Source organism: Stenella coeruleoalba (genome assembly GCF_951394435.1).
Source record: "Stenella coeruleoalba genome assembly, chromosome: 3".
Taxonomy (NCBI): Eukaryota; Metazoa; Chordata; class Mammalia; order Artiodactyla; family Delphinidae; genus Stenella; species Stenella coeruleoalba.
This window is the reverse complement of record NC_137148.1, coordinates 97,928,365-97,944,981: the sequence shown is the minus strand read 5'-3', so window position 1 is coordinate 97,944,981 and position 16,617 is coordinate 97,928,365. Positions and strand designations below refer to the sequence as shown.

At 36.4% G+C, this 16,617-nt stretch overlaps 1 protein-coding gene across 8 annotated transcripts in view; it reads right to left on the bottom strand.

Annotated features, from left to right (window-relative positions):
- Positions 1 to 16,617, bottom strand: part of HSD17B4 (hydroxysteroid 17-beta dehydrogenase 4) — a 127,173-nt gene that overhangs the window by 46,773 nt on the left and 63,783 nt on the right. For all 8 annotated transcript variants that reach the window (XR_013827738.1, XR_013827739.1, XR_013827740.1 and 5 more), the window contains 6 exons: positions 16,146 to 16,237; positions 13,525 to 13,549; positions 11,829 to 11,957; positions 8,512 to 8,615; positions 6,849 to 7,085; positions 4,335 to 4,386 (listed from right to left, as the gene is read on the bottom strand). Coding sequence is in view for 5 of the 8 variants with exons in the window: in XM_079918110.1 (XP_079774236.1) it covers positions 4,335 to 4,386; positions 6,849 to 7,085; positions 8,512 to 8,615; positions 11,829 to 11,957; positions 13,525 to 13,549; positions 16,146 to 16,237 (639 nt within the window). In the remaining 3 variants the exon portion in view is untranslated. The remainder of the gene's footprint in view (positions 1 to 4,334; positions 4,387 to 6,848; positions 7,086 to 8,511; positions 8,616 to 11,828; positions 11,958 to 13,524; positions 13,550 to 16,145; positions 16,238 to 16,617) is intronic.

The following is a 16,617-nucleotide window of genomic DNA, read 5'->3' as shown; positions in this document are numbered from 1 at the left end:
TAGATTATATGATAAGTTTCTGATTTCATCCTGAAGTCTATGAACAGCCATCTGGGGTTTTTAATAGAGAAGTGACAAATACACTTGCATTTTGGAAATAATATTCTGGCTACAGTGAGAAGAGCAGACCTGAAGGGAGCAAGAATGGAGGCAGAGAGAACACTTAGAAAGTGAGAGATGACAGTGGTCGAAGTGAGGTGGACAGAAATAGGATTCTAAATGTATTGAAGGGACAGAATCAAAGAATTTGGTACCTGCCTGGGTGTGAAAGATGGTAAAAGAAACGCTAAGGATAACTAGATTGCTGTCACTTTCACCTCCTAAATCTCTCTCTGCTTCTCCCACTTCTCTCCATCTCTCCACCACCACCTTAGCCTAAGCTACCATCATTTCATTTGAACTACCACAACAGACTTCTAACGAGGTACCTGCATGTCCACTCTGACCAACTTTAAAACCTGCTCTCCTATTATGTCTGAAGTTATTTTTTCCCAAAGTCAACCTGATTACCAACCTGATTATGCCAAATCCTTCTATTTTAAGTTCTAATGGTATCATATATGTTTCATCTGTAATGTTTAGCACATATAGTTGCAAGTGTACATTTATTTGTGTGGCTTTTTGATTATTGGCTGCCCTCCCCACCAACTAGGTTATATGCTCCATGAGGGCGGAGTCCAGATTTGCTTCCATTCTCCATTTATTCACAACCCTAGCAGAAAGCCTAGAAGTTAGGAAGTAATCAATAAATAATTGTCAAATTGCTGATGATCTCTTCGGATGATCAACTCCACATCCAATGAAACACCAAGCCCACTCCCTACATATCGCTATAATTTCTCCACTTATATCCATCCTCATGCCCACAATCCTATTCAATCAACCATGGTCTCTAACCTAGATTATTACAACAGTCTCTTACAAAATCTCCTTCTCTCTATCTCATTCCCTTAGAATCCAAGCATTACAAACATGAGCCAGAGTTGATGCTTTCTAAAATCCACGTTTGATCATATAATTCTCTCCTTTCAGTCCTTCAGTGGTTATCTATTGTCTTTAAAATAAAAGCCAAACTTCTTCACCTGACCACACACTGCACACTGCCTCAGATAAAAAAGGGCTGCGTGAAAACTTAGGCTGTAACACTAAACGGAAGACTCAAACTGAGATGGTGGAGCAGGAGAACACGGAACTCACCTCCCCCCTGACAAACACATCAAAAATACATCTACACGTGGAAAAATTCTCCCTGAAAATTAAGTGGAGACTACCAGAAAGACCTGTACAACCAAGACTGTAAGAAAGACCCACAGGTAACTGGGTAGAAAGGGAAGAAAAGCGAGCGGGTCAGGACCTGTGCCCCTGAGAGGGGACTCAGAGGAAAAAGGAGATTACACATGAAGAGACCTTTCCTGGGGAGTGAGCACTTCAAGCCACATATTGGGCACCCCAGCCCTGGTGTCCAACAGAGGGAACACGAGTCCCCTTGGCTGGCTGGAGGGCCAGTGGGATTAACAGGAGGGCTGTGGGAAGCCTGGACTCCGGGAGCATGTGAACACTTATGTGCTCCCGAGGCAGGGCAGAGAGGGCAGACTGAAACCACTTGGGTAGCTGACTGGTTGCCTACAACTGCCCTGGTCCCCAGCCTGAGCTGAGAGAACACGCCAGCACCATTTGCCTCGTGTTGCAGCTTCACTCTCTGGGCTGCCGTGATTGAGGAAAAGGCTCAGCCATGAGACCCCGAGGAGGTTCAAACCCTAAGTGGCAACTGAGTGGCGAGGGGGCAGCCATTACTGGTGACTGCACTGGGGCTCCAGATCTCTGATGGTGGCCATGCCAAACAAAATCCATGCTCCGACCCTCACTGACTACCCACCCCAGCCCCTCTCGCTCCACCACTGCTCCCCTCTAGGGTAAGGGTGCCAGCGCTGGGAGGGGGCGAAGCATACACTTAAAGGAAACTTAGCCAGCTCAGACCCGACCCTCAGGGCTTCTGCTCCAGCAACTTGGGACCTGCCCCTGCACCAAATAGTGGGGTAACAGCCACTAAGCAGAGGGGAAGCTCTACCTAACATCTAGCTTGGCCCTACTCCTCCATCTCCAGCCCCACCCCCTACCAAGATGACAGCTGCCAGCACACCTTGAGAAAAGACATAAATTGTGCTCACATCAAATCCAGCTCTCCCATCAATGCCACTGGGAACACGCAGACTGTACTGGGACACGCCCACAAAAGAACACCCCTTCAAGACCACCATAGGTAACTATTTCACCAAATTTCAATAGATAAGCAAAATGAAAAGACAGAGGAATCTGTTTCCACTGAAAGAGCAAGAGAAAACTCCTGAAAAAAACAACTAATGAAATAGAAATAAACAATTTACCAGATAAAGAATTCAAAGCATTAGTAATAAGAATGCTAACTGAATTAGGGAAAAGAATAGCTGAATACAGTGAGAGTTTTAACAAGGAACTAGAAGATTCTAAAAAGAACCAATCAGAACTGAAGAATACAACAATTGAAAAGAAAAACACACTAAAAGGAATTAACAGCACACTAGGTGATACAGAAGAACACATAAGTGATCTGGAATATAGAAAATGGAAATCACCCAATCAGAACAGCAAAAAGAAAAAAGATGAGAACATTTTAAGGGATCTTTGGGGTAACATCATGCATACCAACATTCCATTATAGGGGTCCCAGAAGGAGAAGAAAGGGAAAAGGGGGTCAAAATATATTTAATGAAATTATGGCTGAAAATTTCCCAAGTCTGAAGAAGAAAACAGATATCCAGGTACAGGAAACACAGAGGGTCCCAAACAAGATGAATCCAAACAGACCCGCACCAAGACATAGCATAATAAAAATGGCAAAACTGAAAGAGAGAATTCTAGAGGCAGCAAAAGAAAAACAAAGAGCATATACAAGGGAATGCCCATAAGGCTATCAGCTGATTGTTCTGCAGAAACTTTGCAGGCCAGAAGGGAGTGGCATGGTATATTTAAAGTGCTGAAAGGGAAAACCCTACAACTTAGGATACTCTATCCAGCAAGATTATCCTTCAGAACTGAAGGGGAGATAAAGAACTTCTTGGATAAGCATCAATACTAAACCAACCCTAAAACAAATGTTAAAGGGTCTTCTCTAACTGGAAAAGAAAAAGCTATAACAAGAATTAAGTATCTATAGAAAAGGAAAAATCCCATTAGTAAAGGCAAATATATAGGGAAGGCTGAGGCTCAACCACTTAAATAAGCTAGTACAAAGATTAAAAAACAAAAAATTGTGAAATTAAGTATAACTACAATAATCAGTAAAGGGATAAACACGAAGATGTAAATACGACATCAAAAACACAGATGGGGGAAGCGAGTAAAAAAATATAGAGCTTTTAAAATGTGTTTGAACTTAAGGGACTACCTGGTTTAAAACAAATAAATAGAGTCATAGATCAACATCTATCAGCCCCATGGTAACCACAAATCAAAAATCTACAACAGATAACCAAAAACAAAAGAGAAAGGAACATAAGCAAAAGAAAAGCGTGAAACCACAAAGGAAAAAACTAAAAGAAGAAGAAAAAAACAGGGAAGAACTACAAAAACAACCAGAAACAAGTAACACTAACACTGAAACAGAACTATTCAGCATTAAGCAATACGAATTTTTTTTAATTAAAATCTCAAAAAAAATTAAAGTACAATTCTAGCTATTTGCTGACCTCTACCATTATATAATGTGAAATGAAAAAGACTTTTTTTTATTTTACCACCTTACATGGTCAGTATATAATTAATATTCTGACATCAGAGTAGCAACATAAATATATCGAAGTAAAGTGAAAAAATAATGAGAAGATTTACTGAACAAGTAAGATATTATTGAGAAAAATAAATTGATTATTAAGACAGCCTTGGTTTTACTTACTCTAAAAGAAAATAGAAAAAAGTTAATTACAAGACATTGTATCTTTAAACATTGTTTGCTTCATGAAAATCAGTACCAACACAAATACCTGAGAAAAGAATGAAGAATCATATTCATGGGAATCATAACTGATTATACACAATCACTAAGTTTAGGACACAGACAGAAAATGCTCCTTTCAATTGCTGACCAGATGTTTAGTATTTTGAAGTTATTTCTTAAATAAGACTATTCAAATAGGACAAAGTTTAAGGGAACCAAAATAGGTACTAGTTAACATCAATCTACTCTAACGCCTGACATGCACATAAATAACTTAGTTTATTTAGGTTGCTCTATGCCAGTTTAACACATTGACACAGTTTGGAAGGTTAGTCAGAAAATAAAACGATCAAGAACTCACCTGCTCTGGGAAGTGGTTTATATAACTCCAGGTACTGTTCCCCATGAAGAACCTGCATTAGGGTAAGCAAAATTTTATTAGTAGACTTTCTTCTTCCACAGCTTCTTCTGTGGATACCGCTAATCACAAGTGGCATTTCACTGTCCACACGTTCATGTGACTACTTCCCCCAAATTATCTGTCTCAATTTGGCTCCCACTTCTTAATTATATGATTCAGAAATAATCAGTACCCCAATCTAAAGACTGTCAGCTCTCTAGAATAGAAGAGATACATTTGTGTTCTTTCTTGACATTCATAAATTTTTGTTGACTGATAACTGTGGATTATTTGCTAATGGAGACACTAAACTAGGCGTATTTCCAGTGTTCATCACTGTGCCTGGAACATAGCAGGTATCCAGTAAATATCTACTGAATAAAAATGAACAAATAGGTCAGTACTAGAAAAGTAATTTCAGGTCACACCTGCCACATACAAATGACACAACCAAAACATTAATATAAATCTTACAACCACATTCAAGTAAAAGCAATGTCAACATTTTCTTAGTGTAAGAGTAAATACTAAAGACTCTGTGCAACTTCATAGCCACTTAACCTCAATGTATCAAAGCAAGAATATAAAAATATATGTAGGAATACTATAGGACAGTAAAAACAAAACCTGACCCATATATCCGAATGACCACACTCAACTGCTATGGGACAGTTTAATTCCCAGTCTTCCTCAGAACCCAGAAGGGAAAAAGAAAAGGGGTGAGGGTAGTGATGGGAGGACAAATGAAGGACTGCCTCACTATCATACGACCTGGAAGCTCAAGGTTAGGAAGACTGGGATTCAAATCCCAAGACGGCTATCATTCCTAGGGACAGATTTTGAACACTATTCATGATTTCCAACTCCTTCCAACTCTGAGGAAGAATCCTGAAACATTTACTTTAATTGTTTGTACTGACATTACCCAAACAGAAGAACTGTATGCAACAAATACCATGGGAGAGTGACTAAAACAACAAACTGCCTGGCATCTATTTCTTGCGTCCTTCCCTACTTCATCGAATACTTTAATAAAATAACCGTAGATTCTCATAGATTCAGAGCAGCAATGAGCTAATCGATCCTCCAGTAAATGGGTTCTCCAATCAGTCAAAATCACAGAAATCAGTTCAAAAGTTTACGATTCAACAGTTATCAACTGGACTCATGGCCTGACCCTTACTTCAAGAAATAAAATAACCCCAAAGGCTTCTCACAATTGTTTGCTCCTTCTTGGAACAATTTATTCACTTTGCTTCTCAAATACCACATTCTCCTGATACACCTCATACCTCACTGGCCACTCCTTCCCAGTCTCTCTTGCTAACTCCTTCTCATCTCTTCAAACTCTCACCAAACTCAGGCTTTTTTTCTCTACTTACATTCTCACACATTGGTGATTTCACCCAGTCTCATGTCTTTAAATCTCACTTAAATGCTACAAATCCCAGTAGGGCCTCCCCCGCAAACTCTAAACTCACACATTTAACTGCCCACTTTATATCTCCACTTGAATGTATAACAGGCATCTCAGATCTGTCCAAAACCAACTCCTGATCATCCCCACCTTAAAGTGATTGTATATATCTATTTTATTATACATAGTAATATGTCATATGTAACTACTATACATATTAAATACATTGTACATAATTATGAATATACGGGTATATATGCATATATATCATCCCAGTTAACCTGACCAAAAACCTTCATCCTTGACTCTTCTTTCTTTCTATGCATATCCAGACTAGTGCTGGAATTACCATAATAAACTCCAAACTGGTTTCCCTGCTTCCATGCTTGGCTCCCATAAATCTATTCTCCACAGAGGAGCAAAACTGAGCCTGTGAGTGAACACAGCCAGATCATACCACTCCTCAGTTCAAAGCACTACAAATGGCCTCCCATGTTAATCAGAGTATGAGTTGAAATTCTTATGATGACTACAAGGCCCTCTTCTCCTACCGCTGCCCCCTTGCTCATTCTATAGCTGTATCAACCAAAAGCAAGGTAAGTATGCACCTGCCTCGGGGCCCTTTACACCTACCTGTTCTCTCTGTTTCAAATATTCTTCTCTCTTGCTCCTTCATCACTATCGTCAGGTAAGGATTATCATACCCATTTTATAGATAAGGAAACTGAAGCTTAGAGAAGTTATTAACCCTTGGTCAAATAGCATGTAATGGCAGAGAGAGAATTAATAACATTATGCCAGGGTTACGGACTGTACATAATTACTGTTGCCTTCTTTTTGCTTGCCTTTTCAACGAACTCTCTACCCTTTTTTTCTCTTTAAGAAAAATTAAAAGACATGCTAAATCTTTATTCTTGAATCAACCACTATAAACTATTGTATTAAGACATCACACACACACACACACACACACACACACACACACAGTATGTGACATTTACCAATCATATTTAAAGGAAGAGAAGAAGAGCAAAATAAAGGTTTCTTATTATGCATACCTTTGCCAAGTTGACTGAAAGCCCAGGAATCTCTGCTAATCCTCCACCTATTATAGATTTCTGAGCTAGAATAACTCCAAAGGTAGGCAAACAGGAGAAATCAGAACTCCCTTCATAAATAAACCTCAAATCTTTCGGCTCCTTGATTGATGCTCCCACTCCAAGGGCATACATAATAGTGTCCAGTTCCGTATAAGAAGAAGAAAATGGAGGAAATTTATGGCCAATAGCTCCAGCCTATGGAACAATTGTAGAAAATTATTTTTTCACTGATATTCTTGTCAAATCTTTAAATTTCTGACTTTTCAAAACTATTAACTGCTACATACTTAGCTTTGTGAATAGAATGTCATTTTAGTGAATCTGATAGGGTATCATCATAACTGTTCACTATATTTTTTTAATAAAATCAATTGTATGGAAAAAGACTTCATTTACAAATAAGTACTTTTTTCTTGCCCACTTCTTGTTAACACATAGTATATCTCATTTTCAACTTTCCTGTCTCTGATGATGGAAAAGCCTATTAATACAGTGACTGTTAGCTACTCAAAATTACAAAAAATAAAAAAATTATTATAAACAGGGATAATGAATGGCTCTATAAGATCTATTTTATAAAAGTCAGTATAAACAGATGAGCAAAACACTGCTTAATGCTTGTAAATCAGACTCCCTCATAATGGTTTTGGTTATAATTAGATTTTACCGTAAGCTCCTACCTAGGACTGTCCTTTATCTAACTGGATATTGTATTTTTCTATTTAGTGATGACATGCCTAGCTAATTTGTGAAGCATATGTTAGGTTATAAAAGAATCATGTCCAATTTTTGATCACTTTCATTCTAAAGCAAGAGTCAGCAAACAACAGCTGAGAATTAAAAATGGTTTTTACATTTTTTTAAGAGTGGTCTAAAAAAAGAAAAAGAAGATTATGTGTCAGAAACAGTACGTGGTCTATAAAGCCTAAAATATTTACCATCTGGCCCTTTACCAAAAAAGTTTGCCAACCCCTACTCTAAAGTAAAATCACATTTATAAACTGATCATATTCTCAGGGTTACAATTAGATTGTTTATTTCATCACTATGTCTCCCCTGAGTCACAAAACACCATAACTGAATGTGTCAAATGACTTATTTCTTATTATTTATGCACTATAATTTTTTTTTTGAAAAAGAAGTACTGGAGATAGGTAATCAGCAAACTTCACAAGAGCTATAACCACAGCTCTACTAGAATTTCTGACACAATGGGAGACTTTTTACTTTGCAGCCATGTTGAAATATTTCCAAAATACAATCTATCAATGCTTTTCCTTAAAAGAAATGACTCAAAAGAGGCACTAAGTTAAATATCCTTTTCTAAAGAGTTAGAAAGTGACTGAAGGACGATTTTCAAAAATGCTCCAAAAAACAAAAAAGACACTTGTTTATTACACGGAAGAAGAGAAAGTAAAAGTTACATTTAATATTTTAGCCTTATGTTCATTCAAATTTTATAAACATTCAGTACATGTTCTATAAAGTTTTATGGTCACTCACCTTTCCTATTTAACAATAAATTAATAGCTTGGAAAAGTATTTTTTGCATAAAAGAAAAGGAAAGAAAAGAAAAAAGTCTCCAGAGAAGGCAAAGCGTTGGCCTTTCTCTTCCACTTACAAATCCTGATGTAGCTGTTGATGTCACACTACTGGTATGATTTGCCGAAACTCCTCCATCTGAATCTATTTTATTTAGAGCTTCAATTACACTGCCAATTGATTCTAAAAAAAGGAATAAATAACAATAATAATGCTTTTTCCATCAACAGATGAATGGATAAAGATGTGGTGAATATTACTCAGCCATAAAAAAAGAATGAAATAATGCCATTTGCAGTGACATGGATGGACCTAGAGATTGTCATACTGAGTGAAGTTAAGTCAGAAGGAGAAAGACAAATATCTATGATATCACTTATATGTGGAATCTAAAAAAATGGTACAAATGAACTTATTTACATAACAGAAAGAGAGTTATAGATGTAGAAAACAAACTTATGGTTACCAAGTGGGGAGGGAGACAGGGAGGGATAAATTGGGAGACTGGGATTGACATATACATACTACTATATATAAAATAGATAACTAATAAGAACCTACTATATAGCACAGGGAACTCTACTCAATACTCTATAATGACCTATATGGGAAAAGAATCTAAAAATCAGTGGATATATGTATACGTATAACTGATTCACTTTGCTATACAGCAGGAACTAACACAACACTGTAAATCAACTATACTCCAATAAAAATTAATTTAAAAAAAATCAGTCCCACTATGGAGTGGGAAGAGCAATTTGCATATGTGAAATATCTAGCCAGTTATTTTACAGTGCTATTTAAATAGTGACCTACAGGACAAACTTCCAGATTTTTCCTATATAGTTGAACTATATTTCATTTGTACTGAAAAAAAATTTAAATCATTAATGATTCAAGTCAATCAACTTCAGGATAAATAAGGATGAACGAATTGAATTTTCTCTTTAGGATCACTGGAATTTAAATAAGACAGCGTGCTTTGGTAAACCTATTACATAAAGATCATAAAAGCATCATCTTTCAAATATCCTAAAGAGCTAATATTCCCCTGGTGAAATCCAAATAAATGTAAGCTATTTTCAAAAAAAAAAAAAAAAAAAGCTTTTGTTACAGACGTGACTAAGAAAAGCTACAATGCTTTAGACAATCATTCCTATATCATCCAGCAAGCCTGCTGCAGAACCTTCACTGGCATTCATGAACTGACTGCGTGATGTCAGGCTATTGCAGGAAAAAATCGTGAAAGACTCTGAATAGACCAAAGATAACTGGGTGTTTCCAACATACTCTCCCCACGTTATGATTCCAAAGAGGCTCTAAGCTTGCAAAGTCTTTGAGTGATTTTACAACTCTGTAAAGTCGGATCCTTGTCCACAGATGTGCAATTTCCATCTGGTGGAGGGACAACTAATTTTCCTTCTCTCCCCACCATCACCCCTCCTCCAGGATGCAACAATGTCAAGATTACCCCCCAGGTCTCTGTACAGGTAACTGCTCAGAAAACATTACTAAAAATTCTTCCAGAGAAAACCACCGTTATGACCAGTGACTACGGACAGAATTCAGAAGCTGCTATTCTGGGGTCTAAAAGGTTAATAAAGGAGATTCACAGAGTATCCACATATGCCATAAGGTTCCAAAAGCTCTGGGACCTTTCTAACAAACCTTAGATATATGGGCCTCCTTCTAAACTCAGACAAAAACTATAACTAAACTACAGAATGTGAGATGACCAGGGCTCTCTTCCATTCCTGGTGACACTAGGTAGGTTTCTTGCCTACCAACCCTCCTCTTACCACCCCATTTAGGCTGCTGCCTAGATGGGAGGCTATTTAACTGAAGTAACCTCGGTACAGGCTGGCGGTACTGCACTCAAAGACAGACCACCTGAGTTAACTCTTGGCTCAAACACTGAGAAAGCTTGGGCCACTTACTCAGCTTTTCTGGGATTTAGTTCCATCATCTGTAAAATGAAAATGATGAAATGGGTGCTCGGAAAGTCGTGATTCTACAGAAAGTGTAAGTTTTTTTTCTAACTGTACTTCAAATACTAGGGTTATCTTTTCATTTGTAACTATATAATTCATCATTAGCTTTTTCTTTATATTAGTCTAATACTTTTAAGGCAATAAAATGGAATTCTGACCTCAGAGAAGAGTTTTTAAGATCCTTTTTCCTTTTCCTAATTTTCATTGATAGGTGACTGCTGTTCGTAGACTAAATTTACCTCATATATCAAAAAAAAAGAATACAGAAAATGCTACCGCTAATGACATAACAATCATGTTATCCTCTGATTGAGAAAAGTATAATGAAAATTTCAGTGAGTGTACCAGCAGACAAGAAAGTAACATTGGGATTAAAAAAAAAAAAAAAGAACAGTCATTTTTCAGATATATTCTTCTATCAAACATTAAATATAATACTAGGAAGGGAAAAAAAAAGATTTTTCTGTAAAATAATCCTGATTCATGATCCTTCCCAGAAAGGTCCTTTAAATTTCATATACTATATACATATGTGAGTTATACTAGAAAAAATAATGTGACTTTTATTGGCCGTCTCTTCCTGTGGCATATCATAGATGATTCAATAATTCAAGGTAACAAGCATTTACTAAATCCTTTCTATGAGTTCAGCACTATGCTAGCACCAAATACAAAAGGACATACAAGATACATTCTCTGCCTCCAAAGGAACTTATTATGCAGTTAAGAAACCACACACTTATGAAACAAAAGCAGTGGAAAGCAGTCATGATTAGACGCTCAAGTGGTAAGAGTTCAGCTAAGAAAGAGCTGAAGCCCAGAATATGAAGCCCAGAATATCTGGCGAGGTTTTGTTGAACATCTGGGGCTTGAGTTTTTCTAAAGAAGCACCGAGATTAGCAGAGGTGATAAAAGGAATGAGAGGCATCTTAGAAAGGCAGAGAAACAGTAGCAAAGACAAAGTGCTAAAACAAAGCAAAATCTATTCACTAGAGAGAAAAGACCTAAGCCTAAATAATATAAGACTTAAATAAACTTTTGGGGAAATAAAGAAAAATCAGGTCAGATTAAGGAACATGTGATTAGATAAGGCAAGACTTTGAAACCAACCACCAGATGGGGAATAGATGCATTGAGCACAAATGGGTAAACACCTCCTTACGTCCCCTCAATCACACATATACCAAAAAATCAGGATCATAAGAAAACTGAAAAACTGACAGTGGGAGTAACATACATACTTTAAATTGGAGAGTTCTAATACCTACTGGAGCAGAAAATGTGCTCTTGATGATCTGAGCATCTAAGTTATCACAATTAAGAAGACAATTCCATAAGAGAAGAGAATGCTTTGTTCCCTCTGATTACCCAACCAGGACTAAACTGACTTGGGACTCTTTACCTTGAATTCTCTGAGGCTTGGTGGCATTATCAAAGTCACAGATCTTCGTCCAGTTAGCTTTCACCGCCTCAGGAGTCATTGGCTGAGTCCTCTGTCTTACAATGGCTCCAAGGGTCCGCTCCCATCGTACTGGTTATAGAAATAAAACCAAGATACTGAACACATAGTTTAAGAGGGAGACAGAAAGTAGAATTCATGAGTCCCCTGAATTTTTTTTTTAACATCAAGAAGAATGGAATTTGGAAAAAAAGATTCTAACTTCTAAAGATTTTTACTACAAATTTAAAAAAAATAACAAACCCATTAGGATGTCAAATTTCTTTTTCTAATATTTGAAGCTGAAGGGAAAACCTCTCCCTCCTCTGACTATGCCAGATACTACTAAAGGTAGGATGAAATGCTGAATCAGAAAGTTAAATTATATATAATCACACCAAAAGACTGTTTTCATCACCAAAGATCACTTAGATAATACACTTCAAGGTAACAGAACAGAATAGAGCTCTGTTGAATAGCAAACTGAAAACTAGTGGTGATAACAGGTCAAAGACTCCAGATAATCAAATTAATATATCACACAACCCCACATAATTCTCCCTTTTCCTCCCTTTGCTCTTCTTCCTTTTCCATGGGAAGTCAACTAGATTGCCCACCCAGATTCACAAAAATCATCATTGCTGCATAAGTTCCATAAAGATAATTTTTAACAGTTTAAAAGCCTGAGGAATAAATAGAACCTTATTTAAACAGAATGGTCAGACTCTGATGATTACTAAATTGAAGGTTTGTCCTGGGAAATGACAGAAGCTTCTAGAGATTTCCTATTGATAAAGTCCCATATACAGCTTTTATTGCAACAACTGATCTTCCTTTCTTAAAAGATGTCATAATACACTTAAAAATGTTTGAATAAGTTACTTCATAACTTAGAGAACAGTCATTAATAATACACTACAATATGTTGTAACAATGTCATCCAGTAATGGCAGCCTTTTAAATAATTCAATTAATTTTGATACCAGCACCCAACTGAAAAGTTGAATTGGGATATTGGAATGTTCACAATTTTTTTTAAACACCACACAGTAATTATCCAATTTGGAGCTCACAAGGTTTAAAAACTGGGGGAAGAGAGGATTTAAGCCAGATGAATTTACTATTGGGCTGAAGGAGAATAATTTCTACAGATCAGCTGCAATTTCTCTTCTAGAAAGCTGTCCAGTGTGATTCCCCACTGTCTCCTTCTGATGTTCCAAGGAAGAAAAGAATCACTGAGAGAACTGGAGAACTTGCCTAGGACAGAGCTCTTCCCATCTTGAAAAAACGCCCTCCCTCCCACTCACTACTCTGCTAAACAGGCATGTGGGGTGTCGGAGACATGGGAATACAAACATCAATATAAAGAGAGACTGTGCTGTCTGAAGAAACAGCCAGTTCTGAATAGGACAGAACAAATATTGAATAAGCACTGCTAATAGGAAAAAAATTGAAAAGATCCTTGAAAATACCACAGGCCTGCAGGGCAATTTCCATGTTTTAGAAGACCTGTTGCTATAACAATGTTTGAGTTTGATTATGCGTGCACTAAATCCAATGGTTCGGCATTTGACAAGGTCTTTACCCAGCTCTACCTGGATATGCAGTTTTAAAGATATGGAAATAATGTATGGCAAACCAAAAACCAAAAGAGACTTACATTTTCCAATCCATCCTGCTCCGACCTACAAAAAGAGGAGGAAGAAGTTATACCATCTAATGTGAAATTACTAATAAAATTTTTATGAAATTAACAAAACAGGCAGCAATCTTTTTACAAGTATCAGAATGCTAGATGACAATGGATGAAAATAATGCAGCTCTACAAAAGTCTGTTGGCCCACATGACTTTGCACTATTCATGTTATCAGAGCAGAAAAATAAAGCAACACAATATAGCAGAAATGCATGTAGTAGAAAAGCATGACTTTGCACAGAAACCAAACTGGTGTGATACTAGTTCTTCTACAGACTAGCTGTCTGATCCTGGTTAAATAATTTGACTTCCCTAAACTCAAGATTCCCCTTATGTAAAATCAGGATAATAATACACTCTTCATGAAGTAACCATGAAGGTTAAACAATATAAATACCAAATTTGCCCAGCACATCACTTGAAATACATGTCCTTCTGGAAAGACTTAATGAATAAAAAAAATAAAAAGCAAAGAAAAATAAAGCCAGGATTTGACTTAATGAACTACATATACTCATTTTAATGAAACACCTTTATATAGAAATAAGGCAAATGACCAAATACATTAATCACCGTACAGAAAGATGATATTTTTTCTAGAAGCCATTCAAGGAAATTCTCAGAAGAAAATATCTGATGTAAGAAAATCTGTTTGTCATATCTTCAAACACCACAACTACAGTGTTCCACATGCATATAACGGAAGAAACTGTACCAGCAGACAGCACACTTCTCAGTGGCTCTAATCACTCATTCCTTTACGTATATTAACAGGACAATCGGCCTTGATGCTGTCAGAGTAGTTAAAATGGCAGTGGTACTGATAACAGGCAAGAAAAATATCATCTTTTACCATACTTGGGGAGTGAAGCAACAAGCTGCAAACTCCTCACAGGTGCTAGAAACAACAGCTCCAGTCGATCCAAAAAATCTCTATCTGCCACTCTAGATATCTATCAAAACTTGGCAAACAAAGTGTCAATTTACATTCAAGGTTTAAGTCAGGATATTACACACCTCTCTTACTGTATTTTGTACTCAATCTCACACAGCAAATGTCCCTTACTAAAAATGTTCACAATATAGTAAAATAAAAGAACAACATACAAAACTTCATCTACAGCATTATCCTAGTTATCTGTGTATGTCTGGGTGTGTGTGTAAACTGTATACCTAAAAAAAAAAAGCCTATTCGTGTAAAATGCACATCTAATGAAAGACTGGAAAAGAATATCCACAAAAATATTAATAGGAGTTATCTCTCGATAGTGGTAATGTGGGTGATTTTTATTTTCCTCTATATACTCCCCTATATATTTGAAGTTTTCTACAAAAGCATATATTATTTTTGTTCACAGAATTAATAACAAACATAAATGTAAAAGACAAAGAATTTTTTAAAAATTCCTTAATGAGATAAAAAGACAGGCAGACCAAATTTTGAGCTCCACATGGCTTGATATTATTAAATTTCTCTTCTGTAAATCTAGAGTTGTAAAGTCCTTTCCACCTCTAATTTTCCACAATTCACAATCAACGACTGTGATTAAGAAAGCAGAGGCACCTATCTCTGCATAGACATGTGTAGACTGTTTTTCATTTACTAAACAGCTTTTTATTCAAATAAATCAGGCTAATATATATCATTCACTTCAAACTGAGCCAGGTAATTTTGTTACCAAGAAATATCTTTGGATGTCATGTATTCCACATGCAACAGGTTTATTATTATACTACCACAGAGAATCAGATAAAGGGGGATGGTCTAAAATTTAACAGTTCATCCTAGAAAAGAAAAAAGAGATCAAACTCAAATGAGGACTAAAAAATATATAAATCAGCATAAGGAGATCTAAAGGGACTTTGATTATAGAGTGAAAACTGAACCTCATTGGATGGTAGGATTATGTGTGGTTTTTATTTTTACAGCAAACATGCAAAGCTTTGCAACAGGGAAACATAGCAAAGTTTATCTTTAAAGTTAATACAAATAATAAGTTGTGTTTACTGATCTATCATACCCAGACTGAATTCCTGCTATACTGATATAATAGTTAAAATTGAGGGGTGACTGCTCTGTACGCTAAGAGTTTAAAAATATGATCTCCAGTTCTCACAACAAAACCCCAAGAAAACGAAAACTCAGGGAGGTTAATTTGTACAATATTCCAGCGAGCCAGCAATTACCAGAGCAAGAAATCAAAACCTGGCCTGGCTGACTTTAAACCATCACCTCTGTCCTTTCACTTAACTTACTACTCAGCATCTCTAACCAAATGAGACTTTCTGTATCTGACTAAACACATCAAACCAGTCAGTCACATTTTCATTTGACAAGAATATCAGAAATGAAGAACTAGGGAAGAACAATTTACAAAGTTGCTGTTACTTTCTCAAAAAAGGACATTAGTCATACTTGTTCCTTAATTATAACATATACATAATATTAAAAAATATACAAGTGATACCAACTGAGGCAGATTTTTACAAATGTGAACAATTGGAAAATACTAATTTTTGAATCATTTTTTTATATTTAATTACACAAATATTGCTTTGGGAGAAAGTGCAAAGGTGCAGAATACCTCAAACAAGCCACCATTTTCCTCACAACTCTCATGGCAAAGCCAAAGGACCAGGGGTGCCACGTAATCTGGCTTCAGAGCTTCCAGAAGATCTGAAATAAATAGCCAAAAAAAAAAAAAAAAAACTATCAACAAGAATATATACATATTCAATCAATCATTTTACTTTCTGAAAATTCCTCACTTATAAAATTATAGGTTCAGAGACTTTTTAAATAAACAAGAAAAAAATTAGATATACATAATTAATTAGTATTAACATCCAAGGCTTTTAGAAGAATCTTTTCATCCCAATGGAGACATTCAGGCTTCTAACATAGAAGGCATCAGATATACCTTTCCAAGATGGGTAACGTACTGTTTAGAAGACAAGTTAAAGCTGCCTTGGCAAAGACTGGTGAGCAAAGGCATACATAGCATAATGAACTTAGGTACCATTCATTCCCAAAACTATTTTGCTCTCCCAGAAGCT